General features: G+C 28.9%; 1 protein-coding gene across 2 annotated transcripts; it reads left to right on the top strand.

Moving 5' to 3' along the window:
• The first annotated feature begins 19,864 nt into the window (after positions 1–19,864).
• LOC114380028 (WAT1-related protein At3g28050-like) lies at positions 19,865–23,321 on the top strand. Of its 2 annotated transcripts, XM_028338925.1 has the most exons (7): positions 19,869–20,154; positions 20,245–20,310; positions 20,827–20,940; positions 21,919–22,159; positions 22,350–22,508; positions 22,729–22,880; positions 22,963–23,321. In XM_028338925.1, the coding sequence occupies exons 1-7, from the start codon at positions 19,976–19,978 to the stop codon at positions 23,099–23,101; spliced, it is 1,050 nt and encodes a 349-aa protein (XP_028194726.1). In that variant the 5' UTR covers positions 19,869–19,975; the 3' UTR covers positions 23,102–23,321. The 2 variants fall into 2 exon arrangements, with proteins under 2 accessions (XP_028194735.1, XP_028194726.1); XM_028338934.1 differs by lacking the exon at positions 22,350–22,508 and having other exon boundaries at positions 19,865–20,154.

Genomic DNA, 23,321 nt, shown 5'->3' with positions numbered 1-23,321 from the left:
TTTATCTCAAGATTTCTTCTATTATGAGTCTGTTATGGATATATTATGCTATATTTTTTTCCTTATAATATGATTATTATAATTTTCAGGTAACTATACTATTATATTAAATTAAAAAAATTCAATTTAATATTTTGGTCATCTGTTATTTTACACAAATAATTATTTTACTCTACAATAATCTATTAACTATATAAAATTATTTTTACTTAAATTTTTTTTACTGATACTTCAAAATAATAAAAAGGTCATTTTAAATAATTTCATAAATATATATTCCATTAGTTAATATTTAAATTAAAAGGTTGAAATTTTTATACTAAAAATAATATTTGGACACTATTTTTTAATAATTTCATATGCGAACATTTTACAAAAAATTAATATATTATTTTTTATTTATTTTATTTTATTAAATGTCATTCGACTCAAATCAAATAAAATTATTATAGATGATAAAATTTTATCTACAAATATACAACGTAGCATAGTTGCATACTGAAGACTCAACATGTTATTTGAATTCTTCATGCATTAATAAATACAACTTAATAATATTTCTCATATTTACATTGGTAGAGATTAAGTTTTGGACTAAATATAATTATTTTTATGTATCAATGAAAAAATTCTTTATTTTTACAGTATACTCTAATTAAATTCTAAAAAAAAGGTTATATTCGTTACTTTATAAAATAAACAATTAAAATAATGATTGATAATTATTAACATTTTTAATTCAACATAAGTATAAAAATATTATGTATTCCTATTTTCTTAAAAATAAAAATTAATTATTTCTCTAAAATAACTTATATCAAGATTACTTGAAATATGAATTAAAAGATTTATATATTAACAAGTGAAAAATAAAGAAAATACATTTATAAAACTCTTAAATAATTTTACTATCAATAGTGCCAATTTAATTTTGTTTTAGAAGCTAAAATTTTATATACCTATTATTTTATTTAGAACACAAAATAATTTGAATCTTTTTTTCATTTGAGAGTAACTTTACATTATCAATGTATAAAATATTAGATATTTATTTTTTATGATTGTATTCATTTATTTTTTTTTAACTTAATATGTATTTTTTATATTTCTAATATTCTTCGATTCTTATATAGTCTTCCCATCTGGTTACACATGTTTATTAATTCTACTTTTTTTGCCGGTCTATTTTTACAAATACACACAAGGATAACATTAATATCTCAACTAAATATTTAAATAAAATTATAATGAATATTTAACACTTTTAGTAAAAGTAATTTTTATAAAGAAATTAACTATAATTATTATTTTTATATAAGTGTATATTACATTAACAAAGTAAATAGTATAAAGTTAAGAAAATACAAACAAAAGTTATTTTAAAAAAAATTGGGTTTTTACTTAAAATAATGTAAAAGTACTTACTTAACAAGTTTTATTTACTTAACTGATGAAGATATTTTATTTGTGATAAAAATGAATAAGTTATAATATAAAAAACTATAAAAAACATACTATTGAAGCTGAACAATATGGATACATGCCAGAAAAAAAATGAGAAGTGAGAACGAATAATTATAAAACAAGATGCTTTATAATTGAAAAAAAATTATATTATAACGACAGTATTGAAATTATAAATATAATTAAAGAAATACAGATAATTTAATATACTCAATTATTTTATTTCTTACATTAATTTTAGAATAAATATTTTTTTTTATAAAATACATTCTTGGAGACGAACTAAAAATTATAATTGTGGCTATACTTCTAATCAAGTATTAATATATATTAACTTATGATTGTGCATTTGATTGATGAATTTAGTATATAAACTTATTAGTATTAAGTTGTTTTAAAATATGCATGAAAATCAATATAACTAGTGCAATCCCACGAGTACCCACTAGTTTACAGAGAAGTTTATCGAACATCACGTTCAACCTTACCCTTGAGGCAGAATAGTTGATCAAAATACGAGACATAAATTATAGTTGTGTGAGTTTAATTTACTACAATGTATTTCACCCTTTCTTCATTCTAGTATCCTTTCTATAAGATCTATTCTATTATATGAGCTCCACTTGAAAAGAAAACGTTTACCAGTCAACAACGTCGTTTCGTTTTTCTTTTCAAAATTATATATATATATATATATATATATATATATATATATATATATATATATATAAAGAAAGAAAGAAAGAAAGAAAGAAGCTAGTGGAAGAAATTCACAGAAGTCCAATGGAGTGTACTGGGAACCAAGATGGTCAAATCAAACGCATGAAAAAGTCTGCGACTTGGTAGTTTTTTCCAATGGAGAAAACCTCCAAAGAATCACGTGAAGCATCGGATTGCAAGTCACCATCTTGGCCAAGAAAAGCTTTGCCTACCCACTATAGTAGCCATCCACGACCCAAAGGAAAAAAGGCAAGTGTATGAGCCAAAAACAAAGCCACTTCCTTATGTTACTCTCACACTTATCAGTTTCTTAATCTTTTCAACCTTCTCAATAAAATGTTCCTTTCTCTCTCACTAGGACAATATTGTCCACTCAAACAGTACTGCAACATATAGCTAGCACACGTAGTATAGTATGTCAAATATAAAGGGTTACTATTAAAAAATATGAACCTTCAATCTATGCCATTCAATATTCACACCACCACTCCCCATCAGGACAACACCATTTTATAAAAGGGAGAAACTTTTTGTTTATGCTAGTCAAACAGAAAGTGATTGATCAAGCCTTTCAGTAACATAACAAGCAGCGATCACTAGCTAAGGGTTTCTCAAGCTAATGGAGATCTAGAAGATGATGATGATGATAAAAGTTCTACCTCATATTCAGTTAATGTGATACAGATGTTCGATATTATTCTGATCAAAACCACTTTCTCCAAGGCTTTACAAATATTTACTATACACTCACTCACAATGCTTGTAAGTATATACATCTGACCCATCATTGTCTCATTTGTTGGACAACTAGGACAGAAAACTAGTTGGATTATAAGTAAGTCAGGTCCACTTCTAGGCTGTAACTTTAACCTTTAACTAAAACACGCTTAGTTGTTCCATCCCCATGAAACATATGCTGCCACCCAGCCTTGTTTCAAATTATCATTGACTTGTCAAATAATTAATATATATGTAGCTAGTGTTTGTGTGTGTCATGCATATATAAGATCTTTGATTAATTATTTGTGTAATCAATATATGTAATATGTACCGACAGCAGTGTAAAAAAAAATATACTATCATTCCATCATAATCTAACATGCATGATAATAAGATATGTATAGAATTTTTAATAAATATTTAAATTTTGTGTTTGTTTGTTAATAAAAAAATTCTTTTTTTTCCTTGATTAAACAAAAATTTTATCTTTGTCATTGACATTTTTTGTGTTTATAATAAATTAGTAAATTTTGTGTTTGCTTATTAATAAATTTATTTCATTTGTTATTAGTTTTTTTAGAGAAAAAAAACTAATAACAAATATGTTTTTTTATGAAACAAATACAAAATTTATTAATTTATTAGAGACATAAAAAATATCAAAGAAAAAAATATTATTATTTTATTAGGAATTCAATATAAAAAAATTATTTTATCAGAAAACAACAAACATAAAATTTGAGTATTTATTAGGAATCAAAAATATATTTTAACCTAAATTTATTAATTTTTATAATAACTACCTTAAAAGGTTATACCAACAATAATTTTTTTTACTAGTTTACAATATTAATTTTTTTATCCTAAAATTACATGAGAATTAATCTCTGCCCAAAAATAAAAACCTCACAAAAAAATGGAAATTAATCTCTCATAATTTTCTCCTAAAGCATATATGTACCTAGGGGAGCATAATGTGGAGGTGGATGTCGGGCTAGGTTTGAGGTTTGGAAACAGGAAAAGCAGCCCAAGATGTTGTATTGCTTCTAATTAATGATGATAAGTGAAAAATCATTTACTCTAAAAAGCCTAATCAATGAGTTCTAATTAATTTGTCATATCAAGCAAAGTTGACAATTAGTTATGCTACATAATATGATTTGATGAAGAAGTCCCAGCAAGATGGAAATTAATGATTACAAGTCTTGGTGGTGTGGGGTTGGGAGGGAGCTCTTGATGATGATAGCTTCTTTAGCCAACAGGGAACTGAAAAGGACTTACAATGATAGAGAGATGGAATAGGCATCTAGTGCTGTGGTTGAGGACAACATGACTGAGATATGTGGGGCACCAAGAGATAGAGACATTTGATCATTCACATTAAAGTGCCCCCTTTCCCCTTTACTCTGTTGAAACGGAGGTCCTACGCCCCTTTCTTCTCTAACTACGAGGGGTTTTGGTGCATCAGTGTTAAAAATTGAGAGTGATAGTTACACACCTATCCATGTATATATAATATGTAAATTGAATTTGGTCCATTATTGATAAAGTTAATTTATGATGAAACTCAACATCTTATTTTGCACAATAAGTCACTTGATAACTTAGTTGATAAGAGGAGTTATGAGCTGGGAACATCTATTTGGTGGGGAATTGAGGAATTCGGTCCTTGTCAATACTCTCCATCTCTCAATTTTCCATTCTCTATCCCTTCTCTTTCTCAGGTCTTACTAAGGGCATTAGGGGTCTCATTGGCTATGTTTGGATATATATAGAAAAGATGATGATATTAATTAAAATAAAAATGGAATGAAATAGAATATGGTAGAAATTTTTTGCAATCTATTAGTTAGATATGCTATATTATAATAGAACAAAACTTTCATTCCTCTCAGTTTAGGGAGAAAAAAAAAATGAAAGTAAAATGAAATGGAATGAAATAAATTCCACTAATTTCTATTATATTTCTTTCTTATGTTGTTCAAATAATAAAACATAATATCCTTATATCTTATTTTCTTATATTTCATCATTTTCCACCAATCCAAACATGTTGCATGATATCAATATGGGTCTTGGTTTAAGAGAAAAATACATACTAGTATTAACAAGTATAGTGATTTTAGTGGAAGTATATGCATGTACTGGAAGTTATTACCATATTTAAGGTAGAAAAAAAAATCACTTAAACAAAACTCTTTTTCTTTAGAAGGGCCACGTCCTATTTACCAAATGCACCTGAGCATATATTCTTTTCACGGAAAAGGATGATGATATCAAATTGAGATGATGTCATTTCGTGTCAAACCACACAGCACTTACATTTGATTTGTTTTTCCTTGTAATCAGATAAATAAGAAAACCACTTTACAGGATGGAGGGCACATGGGGGTATGGCCAAAACGTAACTAAAGATTTTGAATATTAGACTATATGGGGGGCACACTTCTTCAGAGAATATATATATATTCTACTTCATTCTTATTATAGTGCCTCTTGAAAATTTTATAAAATTCCCCGTTCCGTCACAAATATTTTAAAACGCATCAGGCCCATCAATACTATCTCTTTGTTCCAAATTGGTGATGATGATGATGCCGACCTATGTTTGACGTTTTTACGTGATAAAACATGGTACATGCTACGGGGTTTTGAGATGTACGTACCCTTCTAATATTCACAATTCAGATAGATGCATACCCAATTAGGCTGTAAAGTTGGTGGGCCATGGCCCAAAAACAAACGTGGCCCCACATCTTGCATGTCCCCAAAAATGGGCCCCTCTTGAACTATGATGCACTGGTTGGTGACGATCAATGTTTCACAACATAGTGCATAAAAAACCTTACACATATACAGGGGGTGAGGAGGGGAAAAATTAAAGCCCCACTTTGCATTGCATAGCTTTTCTCTTCTTAATTAGCAAACAAAAAGAGAAAAAACAATACCATTCCATTCAATTATTGAAAAATGGAATGCAACTTGCTTGAAAACAAATGACAGAAAATAATATCATACTTGCATAAAAACAAAGCTAGCTAGGTTATTAGAGCTTATTGGAAATATGTTGTAAGATGAAAAAAAATCACTTTCACTGAAGACTATGTAAAGGGTCAAATCAAAACCATCCACAATTTAACAATGAGAGAACTAGAAAAATCAAATTCAAGCCTAATTCAATTGAGAGAATGGAAAAAGAAATCGGTACATGAATCTGATCTCTAGATGATAAAATCAACAAATCTTTTTCCTTTTTTGGGTCTCAAAATCAACTATTCTAAAAGCTTAAATACGAATTTCAGTTGGCAGTGAGACTGGCCCCAATAGTGAACTTTCATATAAAGATGGGGTTGGTTCAATTTCCAAACTTCTACAGCCTTCAAAAAATTTAGTTGGAATTAGCCAAACTACTCTCATATCTAGAGCTTTTTCAATTTTTTATTTTAATTTTTTTAATAAGGCTTATTCTAAAAAATTGTACAAGAATTATACTATTCCAGGGATTTCAGAAGCACATATAGCATTCAAATTGAACATAATTGATAGTGTTATTGATCATGGTATCCAGGGATGGGAACACAAGGTTAGGCCACCATCAAAGAGAAGATGTCCTACATTGTACTATTCCTTTTCTTTTCTTTCTTTCTTTTTTTCCCTTTTATTTTATTTTTTCTTTTTCCCTTTCTTTATGTGTGCAGCAGTCAAGGAAGGGGCAAAAAGAGAGAGAAGTACTTGGTACTAGCAGCCAATGGGTTGCACTGAGTGGTCACTGTCCCTCTGCAACTGTAAGCAACGTCAAAGGTGGTGAATTGGTGATGGAGTAGCGGAGCATGTACTTATATATTAAAGGACTGTTACCAAACCACCCCTGTAGAAGGAAGAAGAAAGAAAAAAAGAATACCATAAATTATTGAATAATTCAGAACCATTGAATCACCATAGTTTTAATTTTTTTTCATTGACTGAAAGACACAAATCTGTCGATTGGTCGATACCGGGAAAGATCTTTAATATTTTTTTATCATCAGGTTATTAATATTAAACATTTATTAATTTTCTTCATGATTAATTTTTATCGAATTAATTATTTTTAATAGAATCTTTTTTTAATAATATTTATTTCTTCAATAATATTGGAATCTAAAACTTTAATTAAGAAAATCAAACCACTCAAATGAATCCTTAATGAAAATGTTATTCTTGTGACATAAAATTTCTAAATCTACCACTAATGGATATCACCACCATAATGATATTGAATTATCTAGCTAGTAATTTCTGAAAGGATAGAAATGGTCTCCACCACCACTTTTTCAAATTCACTCACAGCCCCCCCCCCCCCCCCCCCCTTTCCCATGTGACAACCACGTGGCACTATCAGCACGTGGCACGTGCCACAATGCTATTGGATCCAAAACCTTGCATCCATCCCACCAAACTCGGGTTTTTGTTGTTGTTGCACCAAGAATTCCACTGCAACTAATCATCACTCTTTTCTACATAAAAGAATCACGGCATCATCTAATATTGCCGTACAACTCCATCATTGGTCATCAAATTTCACATGTTATTTGTTAACCACACAAACCATCCAAAGCTTTCATCTAAAAAAAAAAAAAAATTTAAAAAATATGTAATGGGCTTGCTTTGCTTTTCATACATAGTCCAAAGTTAAAGAAACCCATGAATAATTTGTGGCATGGCCTCACTTTCTGCCTTTCTAATTTGTGATCCAAAATGTTACAAAGGGGAAAGAAACGTATGGTTGTTCCCAATAAACTTTGCTTGATTTATTGGGAAATATAACAAAAATAAAATCTCACCAGCAAAGGCTGAGGCATATTCCAAAGTACTGAATCTCTTATATTATGTCAGGCATTACTTAGCACCATGTCTATTTTCTTTTCCTTTCTTCGGGCAGACAAAGAACGGTGCAAAGGAACAGCATATTTTTTGGCAATCTCGTTTCAGGGCGATCTTAATTGACTAGCTATTCAACTAGTACAAAAAAATATATGGAACTGTTGATAGAGGGGGACCAAGCACTCCACTTTAATGTACCGTGTTATAGCCATTCCAAGTAAGTGTAGTGTAGCAAAATAATATCTGCCCTACTCTCTGAACTATGCCTTTCCCTTCCACAGTTTTAAATATTATTATTCTTAGGCCATTCAGCACATTGCCAAAGGCTCATGTTAAGAGATGACATTTATTGAAGAGTCGAGTTTGAGAGCAGCAGTAACTTTTTCAATAGGACAAATGCCCCACAAGTGGTACTACGGTTTAATGGAAAGCAACTTTTGTTGACTCGTAGTTAATTAACAGATTGTAGGTTTTAGGTCTAATTGGATCTTCTTTTCTTTAGGGGCTAGCTATGCCTATATTGGTTGACCACATTCACAGCTAGATGTAAGTATATATATAGTAGTAGCCATAAATTCCTTCAAAAATTTGGTACGGTGGTAAAATTTCAACAGTGGTTTTCAAATTGCAGCTTGATTAATTGGTCTATATGATAGCTTCCATATATATCAGTGGTCACAGACATAACAGTGGAAACAGCTGTGCTAGCAGCATGCAATGCAACCAAGCAAACCCAAACGTACAACTTTGAACTTGTTCTTCAATTTCAACTTGGTTTTAATCATGTTTTAGACTAACCTTTTAATAAGTGATTTAGACACATGCAGTATGAATAATTAATGTTGTCTGTACATGCATTATGAAATGAAGTTGCTTGAAGACTTGAAGTCAAACAGAATCTTTAGTACTATATTGTTGAATTAAGAAGGAGAAAAAGTGTACACACTCTTCTTAACATTGAGAATTTTTTACTCATGCACTCAAATTATCATTTGAACTGCATTTATCTTAATTTTGTGTGAGAAGCATTACAGAAATGCTTCAAGTTTAAAGTACTTGCACACTTAGCAAATAATTTCAAATTGACAGTGGTGCCCAATAAATAAATTACATGACAAATGAATTTTATCTTCTTAATTAGACTAAATTAATCTAGTAATTTCAATATGAATCTTACACGTGCAGCAGTTGTGTTAAGTACTCGAAAAAAATGTCGCATATAATAGTGGTATAAAATTCGAGTAAGATTGTGTTAGTATAAGATGCCTATGGTCTATACTGAAAAAGACCAAATTAACCATGAAAGCATGTGAATAGAAAAAAAAAAAAAACTTAGTGAGAAACCATTTCTCATGGTGAGTTGCCGACATCCATCAAGAAGGTGGATAGCTTCAAGACACAAAGCTATTGAGTTCTCAAAAAGTTTCGACTACTTTCGCATAGGCAGTACTATGGTTGAGGCCTGAGGGTGTTCAGTAGACAGTAGTCCAGTTAATAAAGGAAAGCACTCAAAAGTCTAGCAAAGCTAACGAGTTCTAAATTTAGTTTCATGAGTGCATATATTTTTTAATTCTAAATTCAAGAATTGAAGAAATTGGTGTCACATAAAAAAGAGTGATTGCTATAAAACTTACCTGCAATATATAAAATCTGCATAAAGTGATTGGATCAAGCTAGGTTTAAGACTGGCCTATGTATAGGATCGACAAAATTGTGATATTATGGCATTGAAATTGTATCGATCTTATACATATTAGAACTTAATAACTAACGTATTCTGTATCAAGAAGATATCCCATGTTAGACGGATTCTAGCAATGGTAGCCTAAACATGTTATACAATATAAAGGTTAGTATCTGATACAACATAATTATTTCCTTAATTTTCATGAACTGCATAAAAAAGGAAATTCTCTACAAAGAAAAATAACTCAAATTGAAACCATTTATCAATGATGACTATATCACACGGTTAGTATCTGATACAACATAATTGTTTCCTTAATTTTATTTTCTTCTCTCTAATTCCGTACGTATGCATGCATCACCACCACAAATCAGTATTTTTTTTTCATTAGTAGTTTCTTTAGTGTTGCTTATAGAATTGGCTTATTGGAACTTGCCTCTATGGGTTAGAATTTACTAATAAAGTTCACTAGTAATAATATTCTACAACTAGATTTACTCTATGAAATCAGCAATGGTTAGTTCAAGGGGTTGAGGCTTGAACTCCTTAAATATGTGAATGGGGGTTCGAATCCTAACTGGTCGGTGTGAATGCAGAAATCATTATTGTTGGGAGGGGATAACTCACCTATGAGTGCTAGCCAATTTTCCAGAGAAGTTTAAAAATCCCGTTGGACCAACACTTCAATCAAAGCCCACATTCATCTTAACCGCCAACAACTCTGCTAACTTGCTCAAAGACAAGACATAACCGCTTAGCTGATTTTGCTTGATTTTGTGAAATTAAAACTTTGTAGGAATAAGCTTCCAAATTGTACTTCACGTTTTCAATAAAAGTTCTTTTTCCCCCTCTTGTGACTTTACACTAGCCATATACCTACATGTCAAACAACATAATTTTGATCTGGCAGATCCACTAGCAAAGTGATGAGAATGAGAAGGGTAGAACTTTAAATACATCTTTGATTGGACTATATATTACCAATCAACTGCAACTGCAAGTCGACTAAGTCCTTTCTACACGAAGAATGCCTTAGGAAATTAGACTTGAGATAGATCAATCATATTCATCTATGTACACATATAAATTAAAACAAAATTTGCCTTGTCATTTCATCGTAACAGAATGTGTACACTATTTTGTATCGCTTATGCCCCCAATCATTACTCAATGAAAACACAGAAGATTTGCATCCAGTTCTATATATAGGATCATAAGAATAAAGCATGGGCCATGGCGTATATTTAGTGTGCACTTTGAAGGAAGACAGTGTTAAGATAGTGATATAATAAGCAAGAGCACTAGCTACCTACAATGCACAAAAATGAAAAAAAAGAAATCATCTAACGTTGACAACACAACAACTAGCGTGAGATTCCTCAAGTATAATTAACCAAAAGTCCCCAGAAGCAGATCTGGTATGACAGGGTTCGATCTAAAAGTAAAAGCAACTATGTAAAAGCTGTAGGATGTACTTTTCATTATTTCATCACAGGAATCAGATTTAGTCTCAAGAACGAAATTGGCTTTGCAAATGGTAAGTTTGGTACAAATCATTGCTACGTGAAAGTCTTAAGCCAGCTGAAGAAAATCAAAGTATTAAGGGAGAGCCAAAATATATAGTTACTGATAGAATGCATGAGCATCGTGTGGCCAAAGTTTTTCATGGAATGTGGACTAGAATTTTCTTCCTTCAAAGATATTTTGCTCAGAAAAGAAGGAAATCATTACTTGTTATATGGCGCAGGAACTACGAAAGAAAGATAAGCAAAATACTTTATCAAATCCTATATATGTGACTAGTTAGTGAAAGACATGCATCAAATGTAACATTTAATTCAGTAACGTCCATATTTTATGGAGAACAAAACGGAGCTCCAACGAACTACAACCGATAGTAATTTTCAAGCTGCTCGACAAAACAAATTAGAGAAAAAATTAAGGGGTATTTGGTTTAGTTGTTTTTTGGTTTCATTTTCCCTTGAGATAAAAAATAATGATGAAAATGCGTTTGGTTGGATTTTTAAAAACATGTTCAGTGAAAATATTTTAAGCAAATCTAAAATGAAAATGCGCGGTGACGAGGAACGTAATTTAAACAAATCTAAAGATATTTTTTCCTTTAAAAATGCATCTTTAGTATTTTTATTTCTTGAAAACAGAAAACAAAAAATCAAATCAAACATGATTTGAGAGTTTTAAAATTTTAAAAATAAAAACAGTTCTTAGAAAATAAAAACAAAAAAATAAAAAATGCAAACTAAACTCACCCTAATTTATTTGAAAACAATATTCTTTCTTACTTAAAATTGTTCTTTGAGCATTTGGGTTATTTAGAATGAGTGATTACCCTTGTACACATTTCTTTATAATTTGCTTAGAGCCCGTAAAAGGCTTGGTTAAGAAATAGTACTCGTAATTTCCTAAAGAGGCAAGATAGAAAGAATAATTAGGTGAGCCTAGGGACGGATCCACCTGTTATATTGTGGGGGCAATTGCCCCACTAAATTAATTTTTTTATTTATATATGTTTAATAAAAAAATTGTCTCTATAAAAAAATAGATATTTTTCCAATAAAATAATATTTTTAAAATATATAAAAAAATATGAAATAAAAAAGAAAATAAATTGATATTAATTTTATTATTTTATTCTTTTAATTTTTAGATTTATTATTATTTTGATCTTCTAATTTATTTTTTAGGACCAATTTGGTCCCTTTAGTTTTAAAAGTTTCAATTGGATTTTTTATTTTTTAAAATAAATTTAATTTGATCTCATTTTTCTTTCATTATCTCTCGATATTTTTAAAAAATAGATCAAATTGAATCAATTTTAAAAAATAAATACCTAATTAAAAAATTTAAAAATAAAGGGACTATATTAATCTAATATATATAAATTAAGGGAATTGAAACTTTAAAAATAAAAGGACTAATTGAACCTAAAAGAATAGAGTCAAAATAATAAGCTAGTTTTTAATATTCTAATTTCTTTAATAGACATTCAATGGAGCATCACCATTCATTTACTTACATTACATGTTTTTCATTTGAGTGATTCCATTTCAATTCCCACATAAAACAAGAAATGAAATAAGAGAGTTTGTCACTTAAGATGTTTCTTTACAATTAATTTTATGAAAAATAGAACGTACAATCCCATAAAAAAAGATGAATGGTTATTTGATTATATAGAGATTTTTTATAATATTGTCAATGAAATAATCAGAGAGCATTTTAAATGAAAATACATAAAGGTCAATTGTAATTTATAGAAATTTAAGTATTTGAGATTATTTTTTTTCATAACATTATATATTTTGTAAAAATATATGATATTTTTTTAAAAAAATATTATAAACTATTTCTTGTTCCACCGTAAAAATTCATGAATGCGTCACTGGTGAGGCTAAGGAGGCTTAGTGAAAGAATGCTTATAACCATTTGTAACTTTGTTTTTTTTAATGTTAATTAGGTTTATGAAATTACGTCAATCTAGTCTCTAAATTAGGATTTATTTACATTTCTCTTACTATAATAAAAAAAGACTAATATTATCGTCGTTATTCTAATTTAACTAATAGTGAGAGTTCTGAATATAAAACTCTGTTAACAACTCAAAAAGAATAATTTTTTAAATTTAAAGAAGTCGAAGCAAAACATGCACCTAAATCTTTTTTTTTTCCAGCAATCATTCTAAATATTAATATAAAGAAACAATGTTAAACTGAATTTTTCAATCTTGTTGGTTGGATGGGATAATGGACCAATGTGTCGGCCTGGGCTAGTAGTCCATTAAATTATTGAATTATTCCAATTTTATTTTGTTCTTCTACAACATCTATTTTACTTTGGTCGGAAAAGCAACCCATTAAAATTGGGGATACATTTGCTGGACCGCAATCCAGGCCCGTATTCCCATCTATGCTGTAACAATTGCACAAAAAGGTATAGCTGACCAATAAAAAAAAGTTGTGGTTCATCTCATGCACGGATAAATAAATGGATTATTTAAATTAAAATGAGTTAAAAGTTTTGTTAAAATATAATATTTACTGGTTGATGCGTTAGCTTTAAATGTAATTTCTTTCAATTATGCAATACAAACTTATTACAATGACTTTTCTGCCTTTACATTGAAATAATATTTACAGTAATAATCTAACATTAATATTTCTAGCATAATCTAACACTATATATATCTTCTTTATAGAAATTTTATTTATTTATGATAAATTTTTGCTTAAGCATATATAATTCTTATTAGAAATTTGAGTACTTGAATAAACAATAAGTTCATAATGAATAAGTTATATTCTCTACTACTCTGCACAACATTATTTGTTTCAAATAAGAAATATCAACGATGCAAGAAGAAAATAGAAAAACAAATAAGAAAATAAGAGAAGATTCGTGAAATAACGAGTGATATGATAATTGATATCTAAGAGACAAAAAAATAATATTACTGAAAGTGTCATACAAAATAATATAACATTTTATCACTTTCCATTTCTAATAAGAAATAAATTAATAAATTCATATACTCAATGAACATATAACTTAGGGTTGTGGAACATACATGCTTGGCAAAGATATATACAGGTAAAACATGAAATTAATAATTTCAGAAAAATCATTCAACAAAAATAATTTCAGAAAAAATAATAATCATAACATCAAGCCTTTTAGTCATGTTTAAGAAATAATATTTCACAATTCATGTTTACAATCATGAATAACTAGATAACTGAATTTGACATCATATTTTAATTTAAAATCTTAAAGTTTAATTTTATGAGTCTTTCTTTTACTTATATAGTATTTAACCTTTTCATTCTTAGAAGACGTGTGAATTTACCTCAAACTTCTACACAAACATAAGAAATAAAAATAATCGCTTTGTTCCCAATAATGTAGATAAACTTATCGAACCTCCTTAAATCTCTTGTATTTACATATGCCTATGTGATTTCTCTCATTCTCTTTAAAATTTTGATTGTTATTGCTAATGGTCTCATATGCGATTGTGCATGAGGGAAAAAATGAAGTGAAAAAAGAAAAAAGGAATAAGAATTCCTAAATATTGGGAGCACAGTTGTTACTGTCAAAGAGACTGACACTTGAGAAATTGTTAACGGCTGGAAAAATGCATTTTCAAGTTTACAACACGTAATACCTACTTTCACGGCATCCTCTGGAAGATTGTCTTCATATGGTGCAGCCTTGTAATTCATCCAGCATCCTGTGGGCGAGAATAGAAATTGCAATAAGATTAGCATCTTTAGCCTTTTTCGTTTCAGGAGAAATATTTTCTTGAAGAAGTTCCATCTTAGGTTGCCAACTTAATGCATCCAGATGTATTGTTGAATCTTAATTTCTAGCTAATTCATCTGAATAGATGGGCCATATTTTCCTTCAAAAAAGAATTCGTGGTCAAATGCTAGCTGATCCGCAAATTGGAAAAAAGTCATGAGTGATGTTTTTTCCAAAACGATCTTCACCACTCTATGACTTTAATCAAAAAGAATAAATTAACCATAACGGTCATGATTAGTGATTGAAAATAAATATTTTCATTAAAAAATTATAAGATAGACTTCGTGGTTAAAGAAAAAAAAAATCATGGGTTCAAAATCTTTTCACTAATATTCTAACAAAACCAAATAACTAACATTGGTCAATAAAAAAAACATGTTTCTTCCCCAAAAGAGAAAGTCAAATGAATATATTGGTTCTTACAAAAACGTGATCCATTCTCTTTGTTCGTCAATTTCGTGCAACATTGAATCGAAATGCCAAATATTTGGTTTCACAATGGAAGAGCAATCTTCCTCTAGTATGCGATAAACGAATATAAATTCTTATAAAAACGTGATACATTCTTTTTGTACGTCAATCTCGTGCAACACCGAAAAGAAACGCCAAAAACTTGATTTTACAATGGAAGAGCAATCTTCCTCTAATTTGCCATTTTGCATGAAGAAAATAATTAACAAGAGTAAAGAAAAGGAAGGAAGAAATATATTGGTTCAAAGTAAGGATGCAAGGTATATAAGGAGAGATATTTGATGTTATGAGGACATAAAAATAAAGATAACATTTGTTATTTGAATGAACAAATCTTAAGAAGAACCATGAAAACAAAGTAAAAAGAAAGTAAAGTTTTTTAATATTATAGAAGTATTTGGAGATACTTTCGTTTGAGGGAGAGTTTGTTCACTCTCAAATTGATTGAAGAATATTTCTCTTGTGGCTTGAGAGGAAGAATTGTAGAGTTCCAAGCTAAAAGATAAGGTGCATGCATATTCTGAATTGAATTTTTATCATTAAGGTTTAGGTGACTTAAATGCAAAGTGAAATATTACATTTTACTAGAAGAGAATTAGTAAAAAATATAAAACAAATAAAGAGAAAGTGTGTGAGAAGAGAGATTCTGAAACAAAGTCACTTGTTGAGAGATATAGAGTATTATTATTTCTAATAACCATTGACTGAGGTACTTGAGTTTGTATAATAATATACTATTCATGGTGAGTTACAATATTGTAACTGATAGTGAAAATATTTTTGAGACAGTTCCTTGAAAGTAGACAAAAGATGCCGAATCACGTTAAATATTTGTTTGTTATTATTTTTCTTACGATGTAATATTTGTTATATTCTCATGATCTTTGTAAGTTTGGATAATTTTATTTGAGGGAACATTGATTATCCAACAAAGGAAATCATGAGTCATCTATCTATCATTGTATAAGATTTTGTTGATCCCCAAAGGCCAAAGGAGCATCCAAATTTTGAGGAAATCAAGGAATTGAGACTTGGTGAAGCTGCGGATTGAAATTGCTGAGGGTATGAGGGCGAGTATGAAATTTTTTTTTTCAAATTCGGATATGGGGACAAATACTCTATCTAGACTTTACCAGTTGTCATCTTCAGTTGTAGTATGCTCAGTTATCTATTAACCGAGAGACAAGTCTTTTCATGTCCAAACAAACAAAGACAATATTAAAGGTTGTAATGAACTGTTTAAATTAGCGAAACATGTTTGACAGCAAGACTTAAACACTAAGCTTATTGTATCCAGAACAAACCACAATAGTGATGAATAATTAATTCCTGTAAGAGTTGAAATCTCTGTTGTATTCCAATAATATGAACTCCTTCCCATTTAAACAACAGACGAGCTTTAAAGAGATGGTTTCTAATGCCACATCCACAATATGAACACCTTCCCGTTTGAATGAAAGAAAATATTTTCTTCAGATCTTTCTATAGGAACTGAACTTAGGATGAGAGTTGTTGAAAAAAAACATATAAATACTTTTATTTCCTACAACTACAGCTCATTAAGCCCACTGAGATGCTAGAATTTAGAGCCCAATTCACATCTTAATTTCCTTGATGAGAAAAACTTGTATGGGGTCATATTTGTAGCCCACAAAAATCTGCCTATCAAACTAATCTATAAATACCACAGTATTCCAACATCATATCACATTGATTTAATGATCTGCCTATCATATTTGTAGTCCACAAAAATCTGCCTATATATCAAAGTAATACATCTTTATTCCCATATGCTTCCCTTTTTTGCACATGACTAGCCAATATACATTTTCATCGGGTTGTTAAGTTTCTCTTTCAATTAGCATTCCAAATCCGTATCATGCTAAGGTTGCTTTATGCCTATGATTCCTATGCTTTGCTTTTTTACCAGTTCATTGGTTTTAAGGCTAGCCTTAGACATTCTGTCAATAGTACTCCTTCTTTAACCAAAATCCTATGGGCTTTGAGTCTTCCACCACATGCTTTATTAACACAATATTCGTAAAAATCACAGAGCTAGCATATCTGATGCATCTCTGTACAAATCACAAGGAAACTATTGATTATACATACTAACAATATATATGGGGAATGAATACCTCAGCAAAATATTTCATTAAGAGTAATGCAGAGTAAATACGTAGCAGTAAATTTACATAAACAAAAATGCATAGTTTCGTACCCAATCAAGCATGAATGAGTTAATATGCCCCTACATGGTGTTTGTAATTTGTAAAAACTTGGATTTAAACTTAAAGTAGGTCAAACCTAAAGTATTTAAACTTGAACTAGGTAAGACCATTAGATAGTGATAAAAAAAAAACTAGGTCAAACCTAAAAATCTAACAGCTCAAAGTTGGATATTTATTAAAATGTATTTTCCCATTTCAATAAATGAGTTTTTTATTTCCAGAACTCACTGCAAGTTCTAAATGGTATTAGTGGCCAAACAATTATTTAGGGGTAATTTTTTTCTTCTAAATTATCAAATGGGAGTAACTTTTAAATAAATACACATAAAAGAGTAAGTTGTAGGGTATTTTATAACTTTTGAGTTCAACATCGTAAAACTTTACAGCTCTTTTTTTTTTATATTGAAGTCGTAAAAAATTTCAAAACTTCTTAATTTTTTTTAATATGATTTTGAAGTCATAAATAATTTTATTTAAATTAATATTTTTATATATTATTTTATTTAATATTTTTATATTTTTGTATATTATTTTTTTTATATTTTTTATGTGTTTTTATTTAATATATTATTTTTTTATTTTTTTATTTTATTTAATATTTTCTATAATTTTTCTCATGTTAAATTTTCCCCCCTAATTTTAGTACATTCCAACAGGTTCTACTTTAAAGTCGTACATATAATCACAATTTCATTAATTTCATTTTATTAGTGCTTCATTTATAGAAAATATATTAAATAAAATAACATAGAAATATAGAAAATATTAAATAAAAACATTAAATATTAAATAAAACAATATAGAAAATATTAAATAAAATTACAACTAAAAATATTAATTTAAATAAAAATATACAACTTTGTATATTGTTTTTAATTTTATTTAATATTTTCTATATTTTTGTATATTGTTTTGTTTAATATTTTTATATTTTTGTATATTGTTTTGTTTAATATTTTTATATTTTTGTATTTTTATTTAATATTTTTTATATTATTTTATATAATATATTTTCTATAAATGAAACAATAATAAAATGAAGTTGTGTCTATATGTACAATTTTAAAGTTGAACTCGTTGGAATGTGCTATAATTAGAAGAAAAAAAATTCCTTAACATGAGAGAAAAAATATAAAAAATATTAAATAAAATAAGACTAAAACTAAAAAAATTAATTTAAATAAAATTATTTACGACTTCAAAATCTTTTAAAAAAATTAAATAGTAAATTTTTAGTAGAAAAGACAAAAAAAAAATAAAAAAACAAAAGTCATAAAATGATTTACGACTTTGAACTCAAAAATCATAAAATGTTCTTGCGACTTATTTTTTTCTCAATATTTATTTAAAATTTATCCTCATTTAGAACAAAAAATTACCTCTTAAAGGTCGTTTCCCGGTATTAGTAGAACATTGCTTCTTGCCCTTCTCTATTCAATCTTCTTGGGCTGACTTGGAAGGATGTGTTTCTAAAACATTTGAACAAATCTTGTTTCTTTGGACTATATAATTTCTTCAAGAGTGCGTTGTGTTGACATGATGAGAATAATAGAGAAAAGATATTTGAATTAAAATAAAATATAAAAGACATAATTTTTTTTTCTATTTCTCTCCTTCTCCCTCAATATAACCAAACACACTCTAAGTGAGACCATCACCTTTGCATATCTCCCCTCAACCGTCATCGAGCTGGATTAGAGCCCCAGCATGAATAGAGACAAAAGAGAATCAAATAAAATAATAAGTCCAATTTGCAAGTTTATCCAAACTTATTCCTATAGCTATTTAGTTCTCAAAAGCTGACTAAATAAAATAAAAGAGATTTTTCAATATTTTTTAATTAAATACGATAACATTATTGTGAATGAATTTCAAATCAGTAAAAAAAAAAAACTTTGTCGACGAAGTTATTTATTAATTATTCCATGAGTTTCATGCTTACATTTTAAAGCATTTTGTTTTGCTTCTGTTGGAAAAATATTTTTCTGCAACTTTTTTATGATAAAAGATATACATTTATATTTTCTGTAACTGCTGACTAGAGTATTTTTTTTCTTTTCCAATTCTCTGTTGTGATGTTAGTAGCATCAAAGAGTTACACATTAGATTAATGAAATCGTGGAGGAAAGGAAATCACGAAATTGAAAACGTGGGTGCTCGAAGAATCTTTCAAGATTTAGTTAGACTTAGAAAAATCATTTTAAAAAGAGAAACTACTGTACGTAATGAATAATGATTGATTGAAAAGCAAAGTAGGAGTGTAGGAGAATTCGAGAATAGTGGGGTCCCTGAAAAGCACCAATAGTTATAATCAAAGTAATTAAATCAGTTGGGGCGACGTGATGTGAGAAAAAGATAATTTAGAAAAATGGAGTGTGTTGGAGTAATTAAGTGTCGTAAACATCAGCAAAAGTCCTATCAATTCAAATAAACCAGATGGGTGTATGAGAAATGAAAAGAAGCATATCAAAGGAAATTAAAGTCCAAGTCACAGAAAATGGTGGGTGTAGGAGTGAGTGTATCCGCAGCAATGGTTGCAACTCTTTTCTTGGAAGTGGGATTGAACACTCTAATCAAAGCAGCAAACACCAATGGAATGAGTAATTTTGTTTTCATTGTCTACTCAAACTTCTTGGCTCTCTTCTTCCTTATACCCTCCACCTTCCTCTACCACAGGTGTGTACCCTTTTTATCTGGGTTAACTAAAAAAGGTTAGCTTCCTTTCACAAACTTTCTTGTCATTCCTTGACTCTTAAAAAATCACAGGAAAAGAGCTCCTCCCCCAATTCCAAGCTCAATTCTCTGGAGAATTTTTCTTCTTAGTTGCCTCAGGTATGAACAATGCTAGCTGCAGAGATTAGGAAATATTAAGTTACTCCAAGAGTGAGTTTAAAATATTATTCTTCATTCTTATTATTCATTTTTTTATAATCTATTAATTAAAATTAATTATTTTATTTCAACCATTAGATTTTTAAAAAATAAATAGTGATGATAAAAAAATGATTTTAAGAGAGTTACTCCAAATTTAACTTTAAAAGAATTAGTTCTTATTTTTATCATTTATTTTTCTTGAAATGCAATTATTAACATTAATTACTTATTATAATTATTAAATTTTAAGAAAAAAAATTGATTATGAAAAAGTTAGATGCATTTTTTTGAAGTGATTTTGGTATTATTCGTCCAAAGAGAATTGATTTTTTATTTTGATAATCTATATTGACTTTCATGTAAATTTCTATTGCAAGAATTATTATTTTTATGTGCAACTCCAATTTTATGTGCATCTAATTAAGTTTTATTTTTGGGTTTGATTATTTGGGTAACCTTGAGCTAGCTGTGCAGTACTGCAGTGCAGACGTTGACGTACACTGGGATCGCATATAGCTCTCCCACACTAAACTCCGCTATGTCGGACCTTGTCCCTGCTTTTACCTTCATATTTGCCATTATTTCCAGGTTTGTCCTCTTCCTCCTTTCAACCATGTTGATGTGACTGAATAAAAACAAATTTTCAATCACTTGATTTAATGGGCTCTGCACATTTTTTTATTTAACAAATGATGTTTTTATATTTATTTGTGAAAATATAAAATAAAATTAAAAAGTATTTATCAGACCAATTAACAAAGCAAAATTTAATCTTCAGTAAGCATATGCCATGGCAATACATGGCTACATGCACTTTTGGAGGATAAATGTCCGGGTGTTATCGCTAATAATCATGACTCCGGAGAAATATATATATATATATATATATATATATATATATATATATATATATACATATATATATACTTGTAAGTTGGAAGAGGTGATTGGTTTATAAGAAGTAATTTTTTTTATAAGAGCTTAATGTTGATATATCGTAAGTATTACAAATTTACGTTTTTAATTAATTGGAAATATAAGAGATACCACTTTTAAAGCAAAAGTTAAATTTTAAATCAATTATCTACGTATAGCTTTTTATATTTTCAACGAATTAGAAATTGTCTCAAATAGTATTTTTAAAATAATTATTATAAAAATTAATAATCTTATGATAATTTTTTATATATAGCAAGCGATTGGATCAACTAATGATGAGTTGAGTTTATTTACATAAAATCTAATGTTCGAGAGTAAGTCAGACTTTTTAATACAAATCATCAGTAAAATAAATAATCTAGATTTGCACCAATATCATGGATTAAAAAAATACACAATGTGAAAAATATTTATAATATTAGTGTATACTAATTAAATTCTTGAAATAATTATTATATAAGTTAACAATTTTTAATTATATGACATTTCATTACACTCTGTGTGGAACAATTAATTTCTTATTATAACTAAATTACCCTACTCCATCTTCTTTGATCCTTGTGCAATAATACGAAAATTAAAATAAAATAAATATAGTGGAGTGAATATTATAATGTGCTCTTTCAGGATGGAAAATCTGAATCTGAAACTGCGTAGCAGCCATGCAAAAATTATTGGCACAGTGATCTCGATTGCAGGGGCATTGATAATCACTTTATACAAAGGAATGCCATTGACTGGCAGTTCTATGAGAAACTTAGTATTGGGTGGAAGTGAAGCTTACCTCTCAGTGCAATTAGATTGGATAATTGGTGGTTTTCTTCTTGCAACATCTAGCTTGTGCCTTTCAGTTTTGTTTATTGTTCAGGTAAAACTAACCATTCTAAATTCAACATGCACCCAGCAAGCAGTCTTTGCAGTTTAATGTTTAGTTTTTATCTTACTTTGAAAAATGATAATTTTTTAATCAATGGAAGAGTTTTTTTTTTTTTAAATGATTATTTTCCCCAAAATTAACATTTCCCAAACATGTAAAAATCTTTTATGTGCTTTTCCAGACTTGGATTATCAAGGACTATCCTGAAGAGTTAGTGGTAACAACCATTTGTTGCAGCCCGGTGGTAATCCTATCTACCATAGTAGCTCTCTTTGCAGAGGCCAATCCAAGAGCTTGGATACTCAAATCTAATAAAGAGTTGATAGCTGTATTTTATTCAGTTAAGCATAAACTTTAGTATGACTTGGGAGAACCTGGTTTTACACTCGTACATATCAATTATTTCATCAATCCATATTATTTTTTTGTGTCTCTCTTTTACATCAAATTACATTATTACATATCTCACTTTCTCTTTCTCCCTTTTTCTCTCCAGGTGTCATCGAAATATTAAGTATCCATGAATTATTTTACTTATTTTTGTGGTAATATATTTGTAGGCAATATTTGTTGTATCAATGCGGAGTGTTGTATACACATGGGCAATGCGAAAGAAGGGACCCGTTTATGTAGCTATGTTTAGCCCTTTGGGAATGGTCATTGCAATTGGAATGGGGGTAATATTTCTGGGAGAGAGTCTGTATCTTGGAAGGTAAATACATCTACTTAAGAACAGAACATTTGTGGAAAAAACATTAATTGCTGTTAAACATTGTGTTTAATTTTGGGTGCAGTATGATTGGAGCTGCTACAATAGGTATTGGATTTTATGCTGTGATGTGGGCTCAGGCTCAAGATGAAAAACTGGTAAATGAGAAGAATGAAAACCATGATTTTGTCACATCTTCTTCAGCTCCTCTTTTGTCTACCTAAAACAAGGATTGCCAATGCCAGTTAACCAGTTGTAATTGTAAACCATTTTGTAACAAACTTAATTGTATGCAGCTCTCTTAGATAGGATTATATATAATCTCAAAATATGTACTTTGATTATTACAGTGAATACAGAATACTGAAGAGCCAATGCTCCTTTTTTTCTCTTTCTATTCTTTGAAACCCAACTGGGAACAACGGGATCATCTTGTTTCTTGAA

The sequence above is a fragment of the Glycine soja genome, chromosome 2, assembly GCF_004193775.1.
Source record: "Glycine soja cultivar W05 chromosome 2, ASM419377v2, whole genome shotgun sequence".
In the NCBI taxonomy this organism is placed as follows: Eukaryota; Viridiplantae; Streptophyta; class Magnoliopsida; order Fabales; family Fabaceae; genus Glycine; species Glycine soja.
Note: the sequence above shows the minus strand (reverse complement) of the source record. Positions and strands in the feature narration are given on the sequence as shown.

Bases quoted from the DNA above. Each gene is read 5' to 3' on its own strand.
- LOC114380028 (XM_028338925.1), top strand. From the start codon at position 19,976: ATGGTGGGTGTAGGAGTGAGTGTATCCGCAGCAATGGTTGCAACTCTT. The intron at 22,160-22,349 runs GTAAAACTAACC...GTGCTTTTCCAG, and splicing joins CAGTTTTGTTTATTGTTCAG to ACTTGGATTATCAAGGACTA. The intron at 22,881-22,962 runs GTAAATACATCT...TTTTGGGTGCAG, and splicing joins GAGAGTCTGTATCTTGGAAG to TATGATTGGAGCTGCTACAA.